Source organism: Pezoporus wallicus, unplaced genomic scaffold (assembly GCF_028554395.1).
Source record: "Pezoporus wallicus isolate ANWC-B61680 ecotype Strahan unplaced genomic scaffold, APGP_CSIRO_Pwel_v1 contig_6783, whole genome shotgun sequence".
NCBI lineage: Eukaryota > Metazoa > Chordata > Aves > Psittaciformes > Psittacidae > Pezoporus > Pezoporus wallicus.
This window is the reverse complement of record NW_026637555.1, coordinates 392,769-412,950: the sequence shown is the minus strand read 5'-3', so window position 1 is coordinate 412,950 and position 20,182 is coordinate 392,769. Positions and strand designations below refer to the sequence as shown.

The window sequence follows — 20,182 nt, the reverse complement described above, 5'->3', positions numbered from 1 at the left end:
TGACTGCACATCTCACCCCAGATACAGCACAATTTTTGCATCTCCAGGAAGGCTGGATTAATAGCAGCAGCTAGCAACATCACCGTCACAATAAGTTAGTGCTTCTAAGAGAAGTAACAGGAAGAATAACCTCTATATTACAGAGCTTACAAAATGGTTCAACCCAGGCAGTATTCTAGCCCAGCAGTGACTCACCAGAAATGCTCACATGTTCCTTGTGCTGGAAAACACTGTAGAAGTCTCCCCTCAGCAAGCCCTGAACAGCCCCGCTACAGCCAGGCTGCCATCGGCACAGCCTGGAAGAGCAGTTGTGCATTTTACCCTCAGCTTCTTCCCTCCTCAGGGATGCAATTTCCTACCTCCCTGGTGGCTCTGGATATCAACCCTGATGGGAGAAAGAGGCTGGGCCTCGGGGGGGGGGAGGGGGGTTAGGTACATATCTTTGAGGAGGGTGTACATTCTTTGACACCTTTCCCTTGCACTGTAAAGGTCAGCCAGCACATGCCAGAGGGAGCACTCACCTTTTGTAGTAATTAGAACTAAAAGAGGAGAGAAAGAAGTTTAGCACTTTCCATTATTTTCCCAGTTCAGGTTCCATAAGTTTTTAGGTTTCTTCCTCAGACACAAGAACCTTCTTTCGTTCAAACTTTTCTTTTGGATAAGCTTGAAACCACAACTTTTGTTGTCTACAAAAGTACCTGGGACACGGTCCTAGAGCTGCCTGTATATGATGGTTTTTCAAGCCTCAGAAATCAATGCAGGACACAAAAGTCAACAGAAGAGATTTTCAACAGCCAAACTCAAATGACCAGCTCCAGGAATCAGCTCTCACACCCAGCAGCAACAGCACAGACTGGCTTGCTTGACTTGTTATTGTAATGTGGCTCATTAAGGTCCCAAGAGAGGACATTCCACAACATCCCAGCTCCAGCACATCATCTAGTAACCATTTCCACCTGGGTGGAAGGTGTTCTAACACCCCTAAACACACACTGATCCAGGCCATATTTAGGGAACTGCATGTAGGAACAATAAGAAAAGTCAGCTTTTCTTGTATCATTCTGCTCACAGCAGTACAGTCACACAAGTCCATCCTGGATCTGTACAGGGACATACTTCAAAAGACAGGTAAATAAAACCTAGGGCAGAATGGGAGGAAAGAAGCAGAAAAACATATATACAGACTCTTGCCAGTTAAACGAGCCACATTAACACAGACATGGAGCTACTCTTCCATTCAATATGCTTATTTTCTTTTTTCCCATTTCCAAGTTAACACCTTGGTATATGGCAGGAGATTCCCCCCCCCCCCCCCCCGACTTGTAATTCTGAGTCTTATTTCACAAGATGTGGAAGGGGAGAGGAGAAGAGAAGAGAGAAACAAATAGATAGATAGATAAAAAGTGGAGTTTTTCTTCCACCAGATACGAGCCTCATTCCTTGTACAATCACTTTACAGTATCCACGCTAACAGTACAGATTTCCTGTCCATAGCACTTTGACCTCAGGACCACAGCACAGGCCCATTCACACCCTTCACAACTCTCCTATGACAAGCAGCTGCTGCTTTGTCTTCTTGATCTGCAAAGCGCTCAGGTATTTCATTGCCATTTATTTCGGTAACAGTTAGGGGCCCTAAATATGTGCTCAACCTGACCATAGATACTTCAGATGTAGCTCACTGTAACAAGAAGACACAAGTTTACATCCATCTCCTGCATCCAGAGCAAGCAGCTGCCACTGCCTTTTCCTCTGCAGAGATATGAATATACCCATGTACATGGGCATAGCCACGGACACCATTGCCAAGTCCTAGGGAAAAGCCGAAGACCACAATTCTGGGAGTCCTGCAGGGAGTGGTTGAGTGAGGGATTAGTAAACCAAACCCTGCTAAAACAAAGCCTCTCAGGAAACCCAATACTGCCTCTCATTCAAATCTCTTCATCACCTTCAAGGATGGAGCTATGCTGGAAGCAATTTGGTTGGTTCACTTAAACCAGCTATTAAAATCATAGCCAGTTCCTTAAGCAACAGCTGAAAACAACTTCCAGCCAGCTTTACTGCCCAGCCTGGCCACACCATTCCAGGGAGAGAGCTGAGCATCTGTCCTACCACAGCCTGGGAGCCCCATATCCCTAAGTTTCACACTTTAAGGGGAGCAGATGATTGAATATCCAACTCCACATTTACAACCAGCCAGAAGAGACATGTCTTGCCTTCCACCCTTTCCAAAGTGGCAAATTTCTCTGCTCTACTTTCTTTGGATGCAGCAGCTGTACCTAAGGATGTTCACCGCCACAGCTACACTCTGGGGTATTTATCAGACTTTCACAACCACCAACCAACATTTCCTAATGCATCACAGCAGAGACAATGTCCAAGACTTGCAGTTTCCTGGTTTTTTACCACCACCACCCCACCCCCCCGCATATTTTTCCACTAAAGAACTTGTGTTGGATTAGCTCTTATGGGCCGCAGTAAACCCAGTGCAGGAGACACATACAGCTGTGCAACAAGTCATCAGCAGACTGATCCATGCAGTGGCCTTTGCACGAAACCACTCACTCCTTCGAGTAAGGTGCTGCTGGAGATCATACACCATTTACTGACCTCTGCATTAGCATCCGAGTCACCCACTGTAATTAAACAAAGTAAGAACGCCTTGGGTTTGTGACTCGACAAGCCTTGGCAACCCTCTCCACGCCACAGCCCTGCTGCGGAAGGAGGGTTTTCTCCTATGTGTGGCACCCAACAGGTTTGAAGAAACAGCTTCTTCAAAGGGGATGAGTTTCCCCATCACTGGTCCAACACTCACTTTCTGTTTATGATCCTTACCTCTGGGTTGTTTTCCCCAAGTACACAATGACAGAGTTGCAAATTTGACGTGAAATCATTTCAAACCCAATTATGGGCACAATCATTTTGGGAACCACAGGTTTCTGATATCCCGTTTGTGTGGAGCTCTTTCACCTATTTTTGCCCCTTTAAAAAAAAAAAAAGTTTCTTCAGTTTTAATCTTGTAAAACACATTATGCAAATGCATGGGGTTTATGTAAGATGATGGCCTGCGGCCATATCACCCCTGGCCCCGGCTGTGATCGCTTTAGATCTCCCAGCCCCAACAGGCTGGGGCCTGCTGCACTGGCTGTGAGACCTCTGGAGCGAGCCAGGAGCTGCCGGAGCCGGGCAGTGATTCAGTAGGTGGCCCCCACTGCTGTGAGTCAGCACTCACGGGTGCCGGGCATGACCCACTCTCCGCAGCGAGCCTAGGGCCCCATGTGCACGGGGTTCAGAGCATCCCTGCATCCGGCGTTGCCTGCACATCGTGGCTCAAAGGGCAAGGCGCTTCCAAGGGGAGTGAAAACATCAGTATTTCCAAGAGAGCAGCAAAGGAGAACATCAACCCTGACCAGCCCAGACAGTTACTATTTGAAGCAATGCAAACACCTGATCGTAGAGGAAAGTAGAAAGTAGAGCTCCCGCCACACATCTTGAGTTACCTGGGAAAAATGAATGGAGAGGAAATCCCATAATTGACTTAACCCATTTCTCTCACCCTTTTAGCTAGCACCTAGCGACTCATTCTCATTTTCCCTTTCTGATGCAATTCACTGCCTTGAATACCTCACAGCAAATACGAAAAAAGGATTGATCTTAGCTACACTTCTGGTGCTTTTCAACACCACAATCACACAAGACCTGAAAAGTACCAGGCAGAGATCACTTTTACTTCAAACGTTAACAGAGATCACTGATGACTCTGAATCCTTCTGCCAGTCTAGCAGTTTTGCTGGAGTGAATCCCTAGAAACACTCTCCACAGGGAAACTAATAGGAGTTCCTCACAACAGCTTTACCAGGATCTTATCAACTTTTTATCTTCCACCAAACAAAGCCACTAAGTACAGGCTTTTATTTACCAAACAATACAAAGATTCCCTACCATTGGAACTAGAAAACAGTACTTGAGGCTCTTAAGGGGCAACCCTACTCTTTACATACAAGCATGCATAATTTTTCTCTTCCTTTAACATTTTCACAACGACCCCATCCACATGCAGATGTACCCTGTCTGCAGTCACTGTACACGCCATTATCAGGAAGAAGAAACCTTACCTTTGCTGAAGAGATGGTGCTGGCAAGTCCTAGGGAAGGAGCCACAGCCCAAAACTGCTCAGAAAGAAGTGGTTCAAACCTCTGCCTACTGCACTGCTGAAGCCAATCAGCCCAAACCCCAGCTGATCCCCCTCACTTCATCAAATGAGCTCACAGACTAATTCTTAAATGTGCTTCAGCTGTGGCTTCTAGGAACTTGCGTGTGAGGTCTGGAGAAGAGGAACCTCTGCAGTAAGGCAAAAATGGTAGCTCTAAGTAATGCCTCTGTTCACATTACATCTTTGTCTGAGTCACATTAACTGGTTACAGCCTAGTAAAAAGCTATAAATTTTTAACTTAATAAGACCTCAACTGTGAAAGAGCTTTTTCATCTTACGAGGAGAGGGCCAGAATCCATCTGCACTGATGTTTCCAATACTGTCCCCACTGGGGTTTCTTGTTTGAGGTTACAAAGAATCAGAGCCTTGTCTAATGTGCTTCTGAATATAGAAAATACCCAGATTTGGCCTTAAATGCCAAAGGTCACTCGGCTTTGGGTCTCCGATTGAAGAACCCCCTGCTAAGAGGTTTGGTGGTCGTTGCTTTTTAGGGCATGTGTGGATAGATGTCCAAATACCGGACAGTGGCTTCTGGCAGTTTAGGATCTGTGTTAGGTCTCACTGACCCATTGAGCCATCCAGCTTCCTTTGCACCTATGTGCACCATGATCTCTGAATGGTTTCCTGGCATCTCCAGCTCTGAACATCCTCCAGCTTCTCTTGTGTTTTCTCTGTGTTTCACCACACCTTAGCCTTAAATACGGAGCACCATTTTGGGGTAATTAGAGATTCCTAATTAATTAGAGTTATAGATTTAAGGATTCAAAGCTTGACAAATGAGCTCAAGTAAATTTTGCTGCAAGAGCTGAAGAGAATTACTGGTCCCAGGTACGCACCCTACCCCTCTCCTGGAGGTTAATTACTGTTTCTCTGGCAGAGACAAAAACACATGTGCTTCCATCCCAGCTGCTCCAGCTCGCAGTCCAGCACTCAGCTCAGCTTCAGTTTCATCCTGCCAGGCTGCACCACATGGCTACAAGTTTTCCCCTTCAGCCCTTGTAGCTTCCTCAGGTCTGTGGTCTTCCAGCAATAAGCAGAGGTGCAACAGCCTGACACATCCTAAAGGACATCTTACCACCTTACAAAGGCAAAAGGTAATGCATTCCACTCAATATGCCCCCAAACCTGCACTGTTCATATGGTTTGGGATTTGTCTTTCTCTAGGGAGCTGATGTGGTGCAAAAGGGGAAGAATACAATGAGGCCCTGGCTCCCACATGGGCACTGCCCTGTTAGAGGACTGCAAACTCTATGCTTTAGCATCTGTGTTTTATAACAAGGTAGCTGGCATCATTTTAGACCACTTTCTGTTGTTACTGAAGAACTCTTTCAATTAACTAGAAATGATTCTTAATTGCAGTGATCAGCTGAAGAACACTACCTTTCAGATCCTCTTAAACTACTTTTCCCTTAGTTTTATGCTGATTAGCCTTGGAAATACAAACTCTAAAACTCACCTAAAAGATCACTTCTGTTATTTTGTTCATGGTTCAGAGTGAAATTTCTGTTAATTCATGAATAAATGCCTGGGTTTTGTGGCAGAGAGAGCAAGTGACTGTATGGTTGCATGTTTTCAATTTTGAATTATGGGTAAAACTGTAGATTAAATGTAATATTCAGGGAACATGTCATGGAGCAGTAGTAGCTTGTGAGCAAAGCCTTCACAAGAACCAGTTAAAAAGGGCTGTTCAGCCAAAAGAGACGAAAAATGCAGTAGTTGTAGCCAGCCATTACACAACAATGGCACATGTAAACCAGCTGGACCATCCTTGTAAGACATTAAAGAATATCCTATGAATGCAAAGTGGCATCTGAAACCAGGAAAGCTTATATAACCCTGAGAAAGTGAAAATGAAAGAGGGAGAAGGCAGCAAATAATACACAACAGAATATTGCAATGTGTTAGAAATACGGTTTCAGTGCAGGCCCTGTGTGATTTGGACAGAGCCGGTCATCCATACAGCTACTTGGATAATGTGATGTTAGGCAACAGGCAGCAGCAATAGCCAGGCACTGTAGAAGCATCATGACAGACCACAACGGGTTTGGAAAACGCAGATTTTGAAGGGCATGGTTATGTCTGGCTGCGAGATAACAACCCTGGGGTTGAAACCATTCTCGGTTGGATGGCTCCACATGCATCCTGTGGCTCACCACCACCAGGCCTGGGTCATCATCCCAACAGAACCCCAAAGTGCTCAGCAAAACAGGCTTTAGGTTCCCCATACAAATCTGCAAATGTCAATGAACGGAAGCATATTATGCTTCAAAACTTACTTTTTGTGAGAGGGAAGCACCTTTGTCCCTAACCTCGTGTTCTAACTTCATTGATCTTAAGGTCTTTTTCAACCCTTACTATTCTATGATTTTATGTTTTTAGTGAAATAACAGGTTTGGAACAAAATCTTAACAGCACCCTATTTCTTTTTTTCTTAGTAATAAACAATGAAGCTCTCATTGCAGAACATGTTCCAGAAGGCACCCCAAGCCCATTGCCAAGGCCAAAATAACTACAAGGATACACCTAAATCTCTCGGGGGGGGAGGGGGAAGAGAAGGGACACAACTAATAAGCATGGCAGCCTATCACAGCAGGCTTGACCCATTTCAAGATGCATTGCTGGGTTTATTTGTATTGCAAAAGTCTGAGGGAGCAGAGGAACAGATACCAGTCAGGCTTCAGACAAGAGGCAGGGGGAGACAAACTGTAAATAACAATGAAATGAGCAAAGAGCAAAGCAAAAACAGTCGAAGTTCACTGAAAGCAGTTATTAAGAAGCTCATTCTTTTTCCTTGTTTTCTTATATATTACTAGTTCTGTGTCATTTTGTCTCTCTGCAGCTGCAAACACTAAGAAAAACCTATTTTTAAACTGAAAGCAACGCTGCTGTGAAGTCAGATGGTCGCATGAGCCAGGGTCTTGAATAATCATCAGCTTTGCCATTAATAATTTGTACCCATCAGGTTGCCTGTCAGGTGATAGGATTCCAAAGGCCATGCCCTTAGCTGTCATGGGTGAAAGGAAGCAGCATTCCTGCCTGCCATGGTTCCAGCAGTGCCAGGGGCAGACCCTGGCATCCTCCGATGGCCAGGCAAGAGATGGTCAACACATTTTCCTCTTCCATTTTTATACTGACATGAATTCATCTATTTTGTGCACATGTATCAAACAACATCTTTGCAGAAGGGCAACACTTAGAGTGGCCCATTTCAAATGCAGAATTTTTACTTTTAAATCTTAATAGCTTAAAGTAATTTTCCATCACATAAAGACCATACCCATTACATTTCTGGGAGAAGGGCAAAGGACAAGATTGGACAGTCATGTGGATATTCCACTTTTAAAGGAAATTAAAAATGGAACTTCAGGAGTCTGACTTAGAACTTTCAAGCCAGCCCAGGAATAGCCTACGTAAAAGCAGTAAAAAGAAAGAAAATTTGAGCATCAAGGAAAAAGCAAACTGTGTGTTCTGATAACTTTGTGCATTTCAGATTTCCCATGAAGTTACTAACCTAGCAGCACTTTAAGTTTAATCATCTCAGATGACAGACAAGTTCAGGTCAGAGTTTTACTGTTCTCTTCAGTGAATGGAGCAGAAGACATTGTTCTTGTTTCGTATTACTGACACAGCTTACAAGGTAGTCGAGCCTCAAAATAACGTACCATCTAAAATATACAGTAGAGGAAAAGCATTAAGGTAATGGAAATTCACCATTTCTGATGTTCCAAACATATAAATAGAACCTGAGTCAGTACATTAGACAATTGACTGGCTTTGCTTGAATGCACTCAGGAATAAATGGAAACATCCTTATTTCCTATCCCAAGGGGCAATTATTTCAGAGCCTGCTTTTATGCGTTAATAAAAAGCAAGATTCCATTGTCTGGTAGCTAAAATCTCTTACTGTATATGCTGTATAAGCAGCACAGCAGCAGAAACAGGAAAACAACACCAACAAAAAGCAAAACTCTAGCATCATATTCTCTAAACAAGCTCTTCCCATACCTAGCGTATTTATATATATGTATGCTATGTATATTTACATATGTAGAATATATATATAAAAATCAATAAAAACAAACAGAATGGTGTAATTCGTATATTTTAGAAGTTCTGTTAGACATCACATGTCCTGGCTACGCTTGTGTCTACAGATGGTCCAAAATGCTTATTTCTCAAATGCTACAATGAGCCTAACAAATGCAAAGACTGGAATTTCACACCTCTTTAGGAGAGAAGGGGACCGGATTGCAGCTCAAAAAAGCTAGCTTCCTCCTTGCTCACCACCAAAATATTCATTCATTTCTTTGAGCTTCCCTTTCCCCCCACCCCGTGCACCTTCAGTCATTTTCCTTTATCCTTTAAAGGAAAAAAGAACATAAAAATTTATAAACCAAGTCATCAGAAATGGCACATATTGCCTCTTCTCCATGTCTGCAAAAGAAACGCACTGCCACAACCTGAACCAAATTCTTACTCGCAGTTATTGTCCAGCATCACCATTCCTAATGTTTGTCCTAGCTACACTCCTGACAGACCTGGTACTCAAATGCCAAGGACAAGCTGAAGCCCAGGTTCATGGTCTTGGTTTTTCAGAAAGGACCAGAAAAAAAAAAGAAGCAACCCACCCTTTCCCCTTAGGAGGGTTTGTTTGGCTATTTTACATCCAAGGCACTAAATGCCACCAAAAGCCTCAAATTCTGCCTCCCCACTACCACACAGAGCACACTGGGGACTTTCTACAAAACGCTGTGAACTTCCTCAAATCAGCAGAACTGGGCTGAAAGCAGACGAGAGACGTCAGATCTCACACCCCGGGACTTTGCAAATATTTGTCATAGGAGACAATAAAGTCAGATTCATCAGAAAACAAAGCAGGCGAGATCAATCTTGCAGTTTGTGTTTAAGCTGCTTGTTTAAATAGGCAGCCTGCATGATAGTGACATCTTAAGAAAAAAGATTCTTGGAGATACATGTTTAATTGAAACCATCAGTTTTACTGGCAAACAGCTCCATATTTCTGTTCTGTTAATCTGAACAAAGTGCTGCAATTATGATTCAATACATAATGTCCTCTAGTGCTGCTCGCCCCACATTCCCAAAGTATAGAAAGAAAACTGGTTTCAGTTAACAAAACATTCCATGCTTCTATCCAGAATACTTTTATTATATGGTTATCATATACATCAGAATTATATTGGGAACATTTACAAATATGTAAAGAGAGTTCAGAACCTCCATTATTCACATACACACTAACTCACACACTCATTTTGCATGTTTAGTCAGTTATCAGGTGAATGATCCACAAAATTTTTGCTTTGTGAGCATACACCTCAGATTAAATCTAATCTTCAGTGGCAAGAATTGAGATATTAAAAAGTCTTAAATACCCTGTATAACATACCTGTGCATAAACCTAAAGATATGTTTAGCTTACCCATTACCTTTGAAATACTTACCAAAATTAACATTTGAAACCCATTTATAAAAACAAAAAGTATTAAAAAGTTCACCATTATTTACAAATCCGATTAAATTACACATAAATAAATATTTACATTCAACACACTGCTCCCCTTAATACACATAAAGCCTCCCTGGAAAGTTTTTTGGCCTTAATAGGCAAAAAAAAGAAAATATTCAAAAGAGTTATGTGCCTATTCTTTCAAGCTCGCCCCAATTTAAAAACAATATAAATATGTCAATAAAGCTGCAATGTCCTCAACACAGAATTTCCTAAAAGCAGTTTCATTCTGAACTATTCTTCGTTTAAAAAACAGAATAAAGTCAAGATAAGATTCACTGCAGCAAAAAATTGCTGCAGCAATGAAGCCTGAATATTCCCATTAAAAAAAAATAAAAATAAAAATCAGCATGTCAAATGCCATCAGGTAACTTTTAAGTTGAGCAGGATTTTAGTACTCTCCTATGGTAATGTGAAAATAAAAAGGAAAAACTACAAAAAAAAACAAACCCCCCCACAGAATAATCTTACTATTTTCAGGTGTTTATAAAAACTTTTAATGTACATAAATCTATATATCATTGTTTAATACTGCTTTATTGTTACTGTTGCATTTAGAGAGAATAAAACCCTGAAATTGTATCAGATAACGAATAGGCTTCCATCTAAAATCTGCATCATAAAAACTATACATGAACCTGGTCACCACTAGATACTTAGATGTGGAAAAGAAATCTAAATATATCTCTTTGTATATTTCCATCAAAACCCCTTTATAGCACCACTTTTACAGCAAAGGATTTCAAGACGCTTGTACCAAGTACTTATCTTCTGGTAATTGCTTCCACAGATAAGGGATACTGCAGCTTTTAGAAAGACTTGTCTCATGGATCCAGGAAGAGTGATGATCCTGAATAAGATGAATTTTTTTCCACCCTTTTTCCCTCTTTTCTTTAAGAAGAAAAAAAAAAGAAAAAGAAAACCACCAAAAAAACCAAATTTCTACGTTCCCCCTGGCAAGAAGATCCCAGTCTGTGCTTAGGAGGAAGAGTTTAAAGTCTGGTTTCCCTCCTTTTACTTCCTGTGCTTATCCATTTTATCAATGGTTTTGTTGGTTTCTGCAGGGCTCTGGTCGCCAGCGTTCATGTATGTTTTGTCTGCTATTTTTAATGCTTCATTTAGGTAGTTCTGGACGGATGTCATGGCAGCACAGATGGCAGCGCTCCCAAAGCCATGCGTGATCAGGCTAAAATGAGTCAAACAGCCCTGGATGCCAGGGTCCAAGATGGGACTAGGTCTCGTGTTTCCAAGAGGAGTTCTGTCCTGAGTGAGGAGGTCTGTGAATTCCTTACAGATCTGCCTGCAAGACACAAAGTGATCACACTTTACACCACGATGAGAATTTATGCAAAAGCAAATAAATAAAGAAAACCAACAGAAAATCCATAGCAAGTACTTGGCAGTTCTGCGGAATTAAGAGGTTTCAGAAATTCATTACTCCATCAGCGACAGTGTCTATAAGCCTATTTATTAGCACCAGTTCCTGATGAGCCTGCTGTTATATTTATGTCACTAAACCCACACAGACTCCTCAAAATAATCTCTCCACCTCTGGTGTCTGGCTGGCTCTGTGTCATTTGCTCTAGATTTCAAGGGGGGAGTGGGAATTTAGGACTAGTTTCTATGAGAACATCCACAGCTGCAGTTAAATGATTTAGAAAGACTAAAGCAGCTCAATAGAATGTTCAAGTCAGTTATGCACATTACACATATACACCCTCTTAAAGAGAGACCTGGGCCCTGATCCTGCAAACACTAACACATATGCCTGGCAAAACATGAATGGTTAATAATGCTCAAGCATATGTTGTTTGCTGCTTACAAATCTGTCCCCTTGATGAGATTTCACAGGAGCTGAGCAATCTTAACAGAATCACTTTATCAGAATTTGTCAATCACAAACGTCTTCCAAAAAAGATTCTTGTTATCAGTGCCAATAACAAAACCAATAATGAAAATACTAGGAGCAGAAGGAGCAGAGCTCAGTAAAAAGCAAGATGTTCAAGCTATAGGAAAGAGAGGTGCTATATAACTGAATTTCTGATAAATATTCCTTTACATAGGATATATCTTGTAAAAGAAGACCTCTTTCAGGAAGGCTGGATTAATTCAACACCAGGAGGAGTGTGTTTTTCATGCCTTATCCAAGTCCAAATTCAGGGCAATTCAACAGTTTAGACAGGCTTTTCTCAGAGACTCTTGCAGAGCGAGCGTGCTTTCAAAAGCAAGGAATTACATCAACCCCAAAACAGACATCTCAGACCAGAAAGGATTGTGAACTGAAGGCTTTGTTAAACCTCAGCCTAGGAAGACAGCAAGCACTCCAGCCACTGGTTTAAGACAAGCATAACCCAACACAGATATTTCCTACCAAAGACCTGTCCAGTGCATGGTTTGTTTACAGTTACAAGTGTCTGTAGAACAGCCATAACATCTTCTCTCCCTTAGCCTTTCCTCTTTATCAAGGCTTGTAGAAGGAATTTAGTTAAGCACAATGACACATCTACCAAAGGTTGGCTTTCACTGAACTATAAAGAACTTCAGCCAAACTTCCCCAAAAAGGGACTACCCATGACTCTTGACTCTTAAGGGCCCAATAGGAGAAACCTGTGTGCTGATACTGCCAGAAGCAGTTGTGAGTACACAGGTCCCGAGCTTCCCTTGCATCCAGCATGCCCACCAGTAACTCTCCTTGGAGGTGCCCCTCTGGGCTGCACGTACACAGAGGGGGGGTGAACCAGCTCCTGTTCCCAGTCCTGACACTGCCTCACTTTTCCAGGCTGCACCTCTCTACAGGCCCTCCACCTTGGGACACTTACGGACAGTTTTCCCCTAAAGATATAGCTAAAGACTTTTTCCTTAAGTATATAGGACTTTTTCCTTAAGTTTTTGCTACTGTTAAAAGGAATAAAAAGACAGAACTAGTCCAAACTGCTTTAGAGTTGTCATCCAGGGTTGTTATTATTATTACTGGTTCAGATAAAATAAGTTGTCATAGTTGAATTCAAACCAAAACCAAATTAAAAAAAAACATTCCCAGATTAAAGTTGCACATGAAAATTACTGTATTCACCCAGTCATAGGTACTCATGATCATACAAAAGCATCTTTAAAAAGACGAAAAAAAAGTCCCAAGCCCCAAACTTACTTTGCAGCAAGAAGCATATTCTTCCTGTTTGCCATTTCGTTACGGCCCATGTGTGGTCTAGTTAGATATTCGGCCACTGCTTTGGAAGGAAACTCTGTCTCACATACATAACCAAAATCACGAGCAAGATGTACAGCTTCACCTGGTGTGGGAAAAAGGGAATGCTTATTAAGTTTAGCAGCATCTATTTATTATAAGGAGATCAAGGGAGTTAAGGGAAGTGCTGTGATTTTTGAGGTATACTGATTTGGAAAGGGTCACTGCTGTTACCACCATACCACTCCTTACCATTTTCTAATTGATAGATCAGTGTTTCTTCATAAGTTTACATCAAGAAAAAAATATCTACATGGTGACCACTACAAAAAAAATAATCATTCTCCTGCCTCTATAACTAGAAGGAAAAATTCCCACCTCTCTCCAGATGAACTGCGCAGCAGACTAGAAGTCAGGCTAGATCACATTGTCCACCGAGATTTAAAAAAACCTGGCAACTGTATTCCATTTACATAATAAAAGATTTACCAGTCTAGAATCTTTTCTGAACACTGATAAGCATTTTCATACAGAATATGAACTGAAACTGGTGTAATTAGAGCACTTTTTTTTTTTCCATTAAGGTAGTGTAATCAGGCTTAAAAGAATAGATTGCCATGACCAGTGCATTACCTGTAAGGTATGTGTGTACACATGCACATGCATAAGCTCTCTTAAACCCAACTTCCAAAGTTTTTAAATGGAAACTGCTATATTATCTTAGCTAAAGAAGTGAAATAGCAGTAAGGTATTAGATGATAATTCAACTTTTCAATTGCTGCTTCCATTCCTATTAAATTGTACCACTACCAGGAGCTGCTTTAAACAGAAACATAAAACAACCACACACATACATATACAGCCTTCAAGTCAGCTTAGCTGATAGAGGGTTCATACAACATGTTACAGATTAAAGGGGCTCCAGTTTCTTATCAGGAAGTCAGAAGCTATAAATCTCACTTTATATGCTTGTTTATTAGAAAAGCTGCTGAGGACACCTCTGAGGTAGGGCTAGGTGCTAGAGTCAGCTGCCCAGATTTTTACAGTTTCTCAGTAAGGAACTAAACCCACTAATGTGATGAGTTTCACCCCTTTTGCCTGTCCCTGCCCACAAACCCTGAAATAACCAACCCCCCCCCAGCCTCAAGAAATAGACTGCACAGGGATGCATTTTGAATGTCCTGGCATGTAGGAGTTACTGCATCCCTGCCAGCATCCCTGTGATGCAGCCATGAGGAAGAGGAGCACCAGCTGGGTTTGTGGAGGTAGGGCTCTGCGGCTAAGGGCATAGCAACCAAATTTGAACGGAGAAGAAGGGGAGAGGAACCTCTCAAAGGCAACACCAGCTGTTAGTTGCTGCAGAGTCTCCATTGTACTCCCTTTAAAACAAACGAAACCCTCTCTATTTATTAGGCTCATCGACTTCCTAGCCTTTCTATGCTTTGCCTACAGGATAAAAGCTGTACACAAGGGAAAAAAAATTATTTTTAAGACACATTCAAGACTGACCTTCCACCAAAGATGTCAATAGTGTCACATTTGCAGCTTTCCTTCTACCAGCAGGAAGATTCAAGCCAATTTTATCCAGTTTTTCCCTTAATGATCTGCCACCATTTTTAGATTTAGCTCTGTAATTAAAGAGGAAAAAAAAAAAGTCCTTATTTATCTTCAGGGAACACTTCTTTTTAAAGATGAGAAATTCCAGTTACTGACATTCAATAGGGTTCTACTTGGGAGGGAATAAAGACCATGCTCTTTTTAAGTGACCTAGTTTTTAAATGCCCTATGACAAACCAGCCAGGATGAAATACAGCAGAGGTCAAAATCAAAATGCTTCTAACTGCACCAAAGCAAACAGCTGTAGAACGATTACAAGCCAAATTAAGTGTATGCAAAAAAGGACATACAAAGTGTCCTTGTAATGATTAGTCAAGACCAGGAGATTTAATCCAAAAATCATTCCATGGGGAATAAGTTTGTCACAGGAATAAGAAAGCTCCATGAGCCATTTTTGAGACAAAAATTCAACTTTAAACAGAGAACAAGAATTGCTGTCAGAGCTGTTAATAGCACTTCTCGAGAAGTAGCAGAAGTGCAAAGAAGTTTTATTTCCAAAGCCCATTAGGATTCAGTGTTGCTGGGCTTCTTAAAAATCAGAAATTCACTACAAGGCTTTCTGAGCTCCTCGTTATGCTAATCCGGCTGCTCACACAAGCACAAGGAAAATCACAGACAATAGACAGGATGGGGACGGCTGGGAGAGGAGTGGGAGCCTACCTACCTTCGGAGTACTCCTCCCAGCAAAGAGGCATTGAGGCATTCGGGGGGTGAGAGCCGCCTCTGCACCTCTGCTACTGTCACTTTGTATTTCGATGTGGAGCTCAGGAGGGAAAGTCTGCCCGGAACCGAACAAAATACTTCATTGGGGTTTATGACCACTCCAATTAGCCCATCCTTTTGGCAGGGAAGACTCAGAGCACTGTTTTTCGTTAAGGAAATGGGACCTGTGGGACGAGAAGGGAAAACAGGTATTTTATAAAAGGGAGAAATAGGAAGGGGAAAGTGAATTTCCTTTCTACAAAAGAAGACCAGGAGAGAGATTTTGTTCTGTGCTAAATGCACACACCACTGCCCCCCCCCCCATCCCCAGCATTTATCTGCAGCACAGGGCTCTGCTGCAGCCAAAAAGTCCCCTCAACTAATCCTAAGCAGCTGTATTTTGCCACACTAAATTTCAAGGAGCTGCCGAATGCAACTAAGGACACTTTCAAAAAACGCACAAATCCCCACGTCTCTGGAGCAGCACGCTGCAAGTTAGCAAACCCATGCTCATAGAAAGCCCGATTCAACTACAGACTCCAAATCAGCATCCTTCACTGCTGCCAAAAACCCTTTTGAGCTGGAGCAGAGAGAAGCCTTCCAGCTCCTGCTGGGCTTCACCTTCCACCACGCGCACGCAGATGTAAGAAACTGCCTTTGGAATTTAATCCAAACAAATTCGTAACAGACAACACGGCGGAGAGAGGGATGGAGCCCAGAGGAGAACTGAAAGTAAAACGCTGCTCCTTAACGGCTTCAGCCTTTAAGTAAACAGGGACCAAAAAGGCTTGGCAACACTGTCAGCCACACATCCAGGCTTTCCATCCCGGGTGTATTCACCCGTTAACCTGGCGGCAGCACCGATCGGAAAGGGTTAAAGAGCCGAGGTCGGCCCTGCTCCCCGGAGGGGGAAAGATTTTTCAGTGGTGCATCTGACAACGAAATTATTCTCCCATGAGCTAAAGGCAGCAATCAGCGCTCTGACAAACACTTCTGCTTTTCCTCAGCCAGGTTTTTGTTTGAAGTCTTCACAGGAAACTTCCACCGATTTTTTTTTTTTAAGCACAAATTTGTTTAAAAACAAAAGCAGGAAAGGAAAAAAGAAAAAAGAAAAGAAAAAAACTCTAAATGGCTGTAAATCGAGTCAATGCATCTTTCTCCTTCCTTAAAACCTCAGCTACAAAGCAATTTCGATTAAGGTAAAACCGAGGAGGCTTATGCCAGCGATCTCGTTGCCTTCTTCAGTCTTGTGAAGAAGTTGAAGGAAAAACAATAACAAAAACAAAAAAGCCGTCTTCGAGTGCTACAACAAAAAGAGCCCAACCAAAACCAAAATAACTCAAAAGTCAGCCCAGTGTCCCTTTACATGCGTACTCCAGGGCAGCATTACATTTGATCCAAGGTTCTGGTTTCGATTAAGGCCGCATACAAGGGCAGGGGCTATTCCGAGGGGGAAGACCGGGGTCCCCCTGCCCAGGGTTTGTCCCCACCGGCGCTTCCCTCGGATGGCGTTAGACAGAAAAATCCAGCGACTGCGAAAGCGCAATAAAAACTTCTCCCTCCCGATCCGAAAGGATTTGTCTTTTGAAAGATAATAAGGCGTCAATTCACAGGTGCGTCATTAAACTTTTTAACTATTGACAAGGGAAAGTAAACTGCAGTGCCACCTTACTGACCTTTTCTAATGACTGTCTGGTCATGCATTAGTAAGTGTTGATCTTCCACGTTCTGGAAAGAGAAAGGGGAGAAAGTTTCGCACCTTGAACAGCTGAGACGGGGGCTTTCGGGGGACACCCCCACCCCACGCGTCCCCATTTTCAGAGCAGACGAGGAGAAAAGGCGGGTTTCGCTCCAAGGACGGGGACAGGGCAGGCGAAGGCGCAGAAGAGGACGGTGCCCTGCTCCGCCGCAGGGCGTCCGGGCATCCCGCGGGGTGGAGGGGGATACAGAACCCTTACCTGCACCTCCTCCATCTGGTGAGCCATGTCGTGCAGGCCCAGGTTATCGGCCAGTGCGGAAGCATCCAGCCCGTGCCCGTGGGGCAGGAGCAGCTCGGAGCGGCGGTACGTTTCCCTGCGGGCGCCGGCGGAGCCGCTCTCCAGCGCCGAGAGGTGCGGGACGAGGCCGGGGCGGCCGTGGGGGGCGAGGCCGGGAGGGTCCTGGCTCTGCCGGCTGGGCCAGGGGCTTTGCTGCTGGCTGGGGGGCGGCGGCGGCGGCTGGTGCAGCGGGTTGATGGAGAAGGGGTCCCCGAGGTGGGAGTAAGGGTCGCTGGACTGGGAGTAAGGCAGCGGCTGGTACGGCGGGGGGAAGTAAGGGGGCTGGAAGTCGGAGGCGCCCGAGTGGGAGAGCGGCGGAGCCGGGCTGTACAGGTGTTGGCTGACCGCAGAGAGGTGCGGAAGCCGCGGGTTCCCGTTGCTGCTCCCATCATGACGGTCCTGGAAAGCACAGAGGGATGGGGGAGAGCGGAGCCGGCCGTCAGCTGGGGGGCTGACGGGCAGCGGCCCGGATCCAGGGGGAGGCACTTGCCGGTCCCGGGGAAGGAGAGGAGAGAAGCGAAGAGCAGCCCAGCTCCTGCCCAGGAGCCTTCTCTTTTTAAGGCACATCGCGAAATAAGTCAGCCCCACTCCCAGGAAGAGATTACAAACCAGTTCTGTGTGCTATCCTCACCGCGACTACAGCAGACTAACCCTCACGCTTGTGCAAGTCATTGGGAGGATCATTAAAATAAGACAAATTCAAATCAGAGACGCTGCCCGATTTCCGCCGGTCTGCCCCGGCTGGGGAGGAGACTCCGGGGCCGGGAGCTGCGGACCCGCCGCCCTTGGGGAGAAGGCCCCAGTACCGTGTCGTCCCCCCCGGCTCGCCCGAGGCCCCGGGAGCCGCTCGGAAAGGGCAGCGGGAGGGGAAGGCGGTGTCCCATTCCAGCCGTCCCGTCTCCGCTTCTCCCCCGATTCCAAATCTCAGCAGTCAGGAGCTGAAATGTCTACATTGAACTGATCCAGGGATTTAGCAGCTTCTGGCTTCACGGTCATTAAAATAACAGGGCTAGTTAGTAAGAGGTGAATGGGGTCCCAATGGAGCGTGAAGCGGGAACTGCAGCTAATCTGTAGGAGCCAAGCAGGCGGACCAGAACCACGGCCGCTTTCGAAGAGATCAAAACCCGGGCGGGGAACGCCTCACTGGAGTGGGAAACGCTCCCGCGGAGGGGAGCGTGGGAAGGAAGAACGGCGCAGGGCTCAGCCCCGCCACAGCGGCTACCTGCGGGCCGGCTGCCCCGCACTCGCCCATCCGGACCGGGCCAACGGGATGAGGATTTTGGGGGGTCTCGGTCCCGCGCTCCGCCAGCACGTCTGGGGGCTACAGGCACCGGTGCCCCTGCCGCTGCCTCCTGCCCCTCTGCTTGTGCCCCTAGACCGCTCAAAGGGGACACTCCGAGCCCGGAAGGCGCAGCTCCGCCGGGCCGGTGGGGGATGCGGGAGGGGAGCTCCCTTCTGCCAGGCGGGGCTTTCACCCCGTTTTGTTTCAGAGTTCAAAAATTAGAAAAGTAGAATTCGCCTCTCTGAAGAAAAACATGAAAACGCAAACCGGGATTCCTCGGGAAGGGTCAAGCCCCGCTCGGGGGGACGGCGGGATAGCCGGAACAGAAGGGGATGGATGGTGGGGGGGCGGCGGACCTCCGCGCTGCCCCAGGCCGGACCCCCTTCCTTAGTGCCGCCCCTCCCCATAGTTCTCACCTCGCAGTCCTCTTCATACTTGACATTATCTGCTAGCTTCCACAACATGGCGTCCAGCGTCCAAACCAGGTGTGTGGTACCGAAAACAGACGAGAGCTCAGCCCCCCCCCACGGGCGGTAAATCCACGTCGGCGCTGGGGAAGAGGAGCTGCCCCCCGGACGGAGCTCAGTTGGCAGGCATGAAGGCAGATGATGGACTAAACCTCCGCGCTTATGGTCACTCGGGTTTTTTTCCCTGCCCAGACGCCCTTAATGGCAATAGGATTATCATAACTCCTCCCCAGGGATGGCTCGGGAGCCGCGGCCGCCAGCCATTCAGGAGAGAGCGCGCAGCTTCAAGCCACTCCTTCCGCGTTGCTCTCCGCGCCCGCGGAGGAGTGAGGAGGCAGCGCGGAGTCGGAACTGGACACCCCTCAGTGCCCCCGGAGCGCTTCTTGTGCAGCCCTGACCCGCAAAGAGGAGTCACGCGTGAACACCCCCTAACACCCCCCTGCAAAGAGACTGCCCCCTAAAGTCCACCACGTGTTGGATTAGTTGTGTGTGTGGGGGGGGGGGGGGGGGGGGGGTTGTATTTCCACCTCCACGCATAGAAGGACTTTGCAGAGGTCGGCGTGGGGAGGCGCAGCTCCCAAGTCGTCGTCGTCGTCTTCCCCCCCCCCCCCCCCCCCCGCTCGGAGGCTTCTGAGCGAAATAAACTCCCCAAAAGTCCTCCTTGCAAAAGCGAAAAGGTCCGAGCGCCAGCCTGAGCCCAATCTGCATAATTGCCAAGAGTTTGAATTACTGATTACAACTTGTAAGCTACCGATGTTTAAGGTATAATTTACTTAATTATCCGACAAGATTATTGCAGTTGTGCTGGATCCCCGGTAGGTAAAGCAGCACTGATTCAGCGTCCTCGATTCGGGGCTGCGCGAATGGTGCCACCGGTTCCTCGCATCTTTATTATTTTTATGTTTCTCCTAACGAAAATGATGCCCGTCTAATCTTTTCGCTCTCACTCGGGGCTGGGGAAGCAGGTGGGAGGTGAGACAGACATTTTCGGACGCCGGGAGCTCACTTTCATTTAAGCTTTGAAAATACTTCCCTGCCAAATTGCTACCTTTCTGCAGCCATTTGATCTATGCAGTTATGGTGTCAGACAAAATGAACATCGTTTTCAACAGCAACGACTTCTCCCAGTGTTTTAAAGTGCATCCGGATCGCTG

General features: G+C 45.3%; 1 protein-coding gene and 1 long non-coding RNA gene across 3 annotated transcripts in view; both read right to left on the bottom strand.

Moving 5' to 3' along the window:
- Nucleotides 1-4,511, bottom strand: part of LOC130597677 (uncharacterized) — a 106,342-nt gene extending 101,831 nt beyond the window's left edge. The window contains exon 1 of one of the 2 annotated variants that reach the window (XR_008971845.1): nt 4,116-4,511. This is a non-coding gene — a long non-coding RNA (uncharacterized LOC130597677). The remainder of the gene's footprint in view (nt 1-4,115) is intronic. The other variant, XR_008971844.1, reaches the window with a different exon arrangement.
- Nucleotides 4,512-10,188: 5,677 nt separating this feature from the next.
- TFAP2C (transcription factor AP-2 gamma) lies at nt 10,189-19,390 on the bottom strand. Its single transcript, XM_057406331.1, has 7 exons — nt 18,978-19,390; nt 17,202-17,678; nt 16,920-16,971; nt 15,206-15,428; nt 14,434-14,552; nt 12,889-13,030; nt 10,189-11,040 (listed from the first exon to the last, which is right to left on the bottom strand). Exons 1-7 carry the CDS (start codon nt 19,023-19,025, stop codon nt 10,755-10,757), a joined length of 1,347 nt encoding a protein of 448 aa, XP_057262314.1. The 5' UTR covers nt 19,026-19,390; the 3' UTR covers nt 10,189-10,754.
- Between the last annotated feature and the right edge of the window lie 792 nt (nt 19,391-20,182).

Excerpts from the sequence above, each read along its gene's own strand:
- TFAP2C (XM_057406331.1), bottom strand. The coding sequence starts at position 19,025 with ATGTTGTGGAAGCTAGCAGATAATGTCAAGTATGAAGAGGACTGCGAG. Across the intron at positions 16,972-17,201 it reads ACCAGATGGAGGAGGTGCAG|AACGTGGAAGATCAACACTT; the intron begins GTAAGGGTTCTG and ends TTCTCTTTCCAG. Across the intron at positions 13,031-14,433 it reads ATTGACATCTTTGGTGGAAG|GTGAAGCTGTACATCTTGCT; the intron begins GTCAGTCTTGAA and ends TTCCCACACCAG.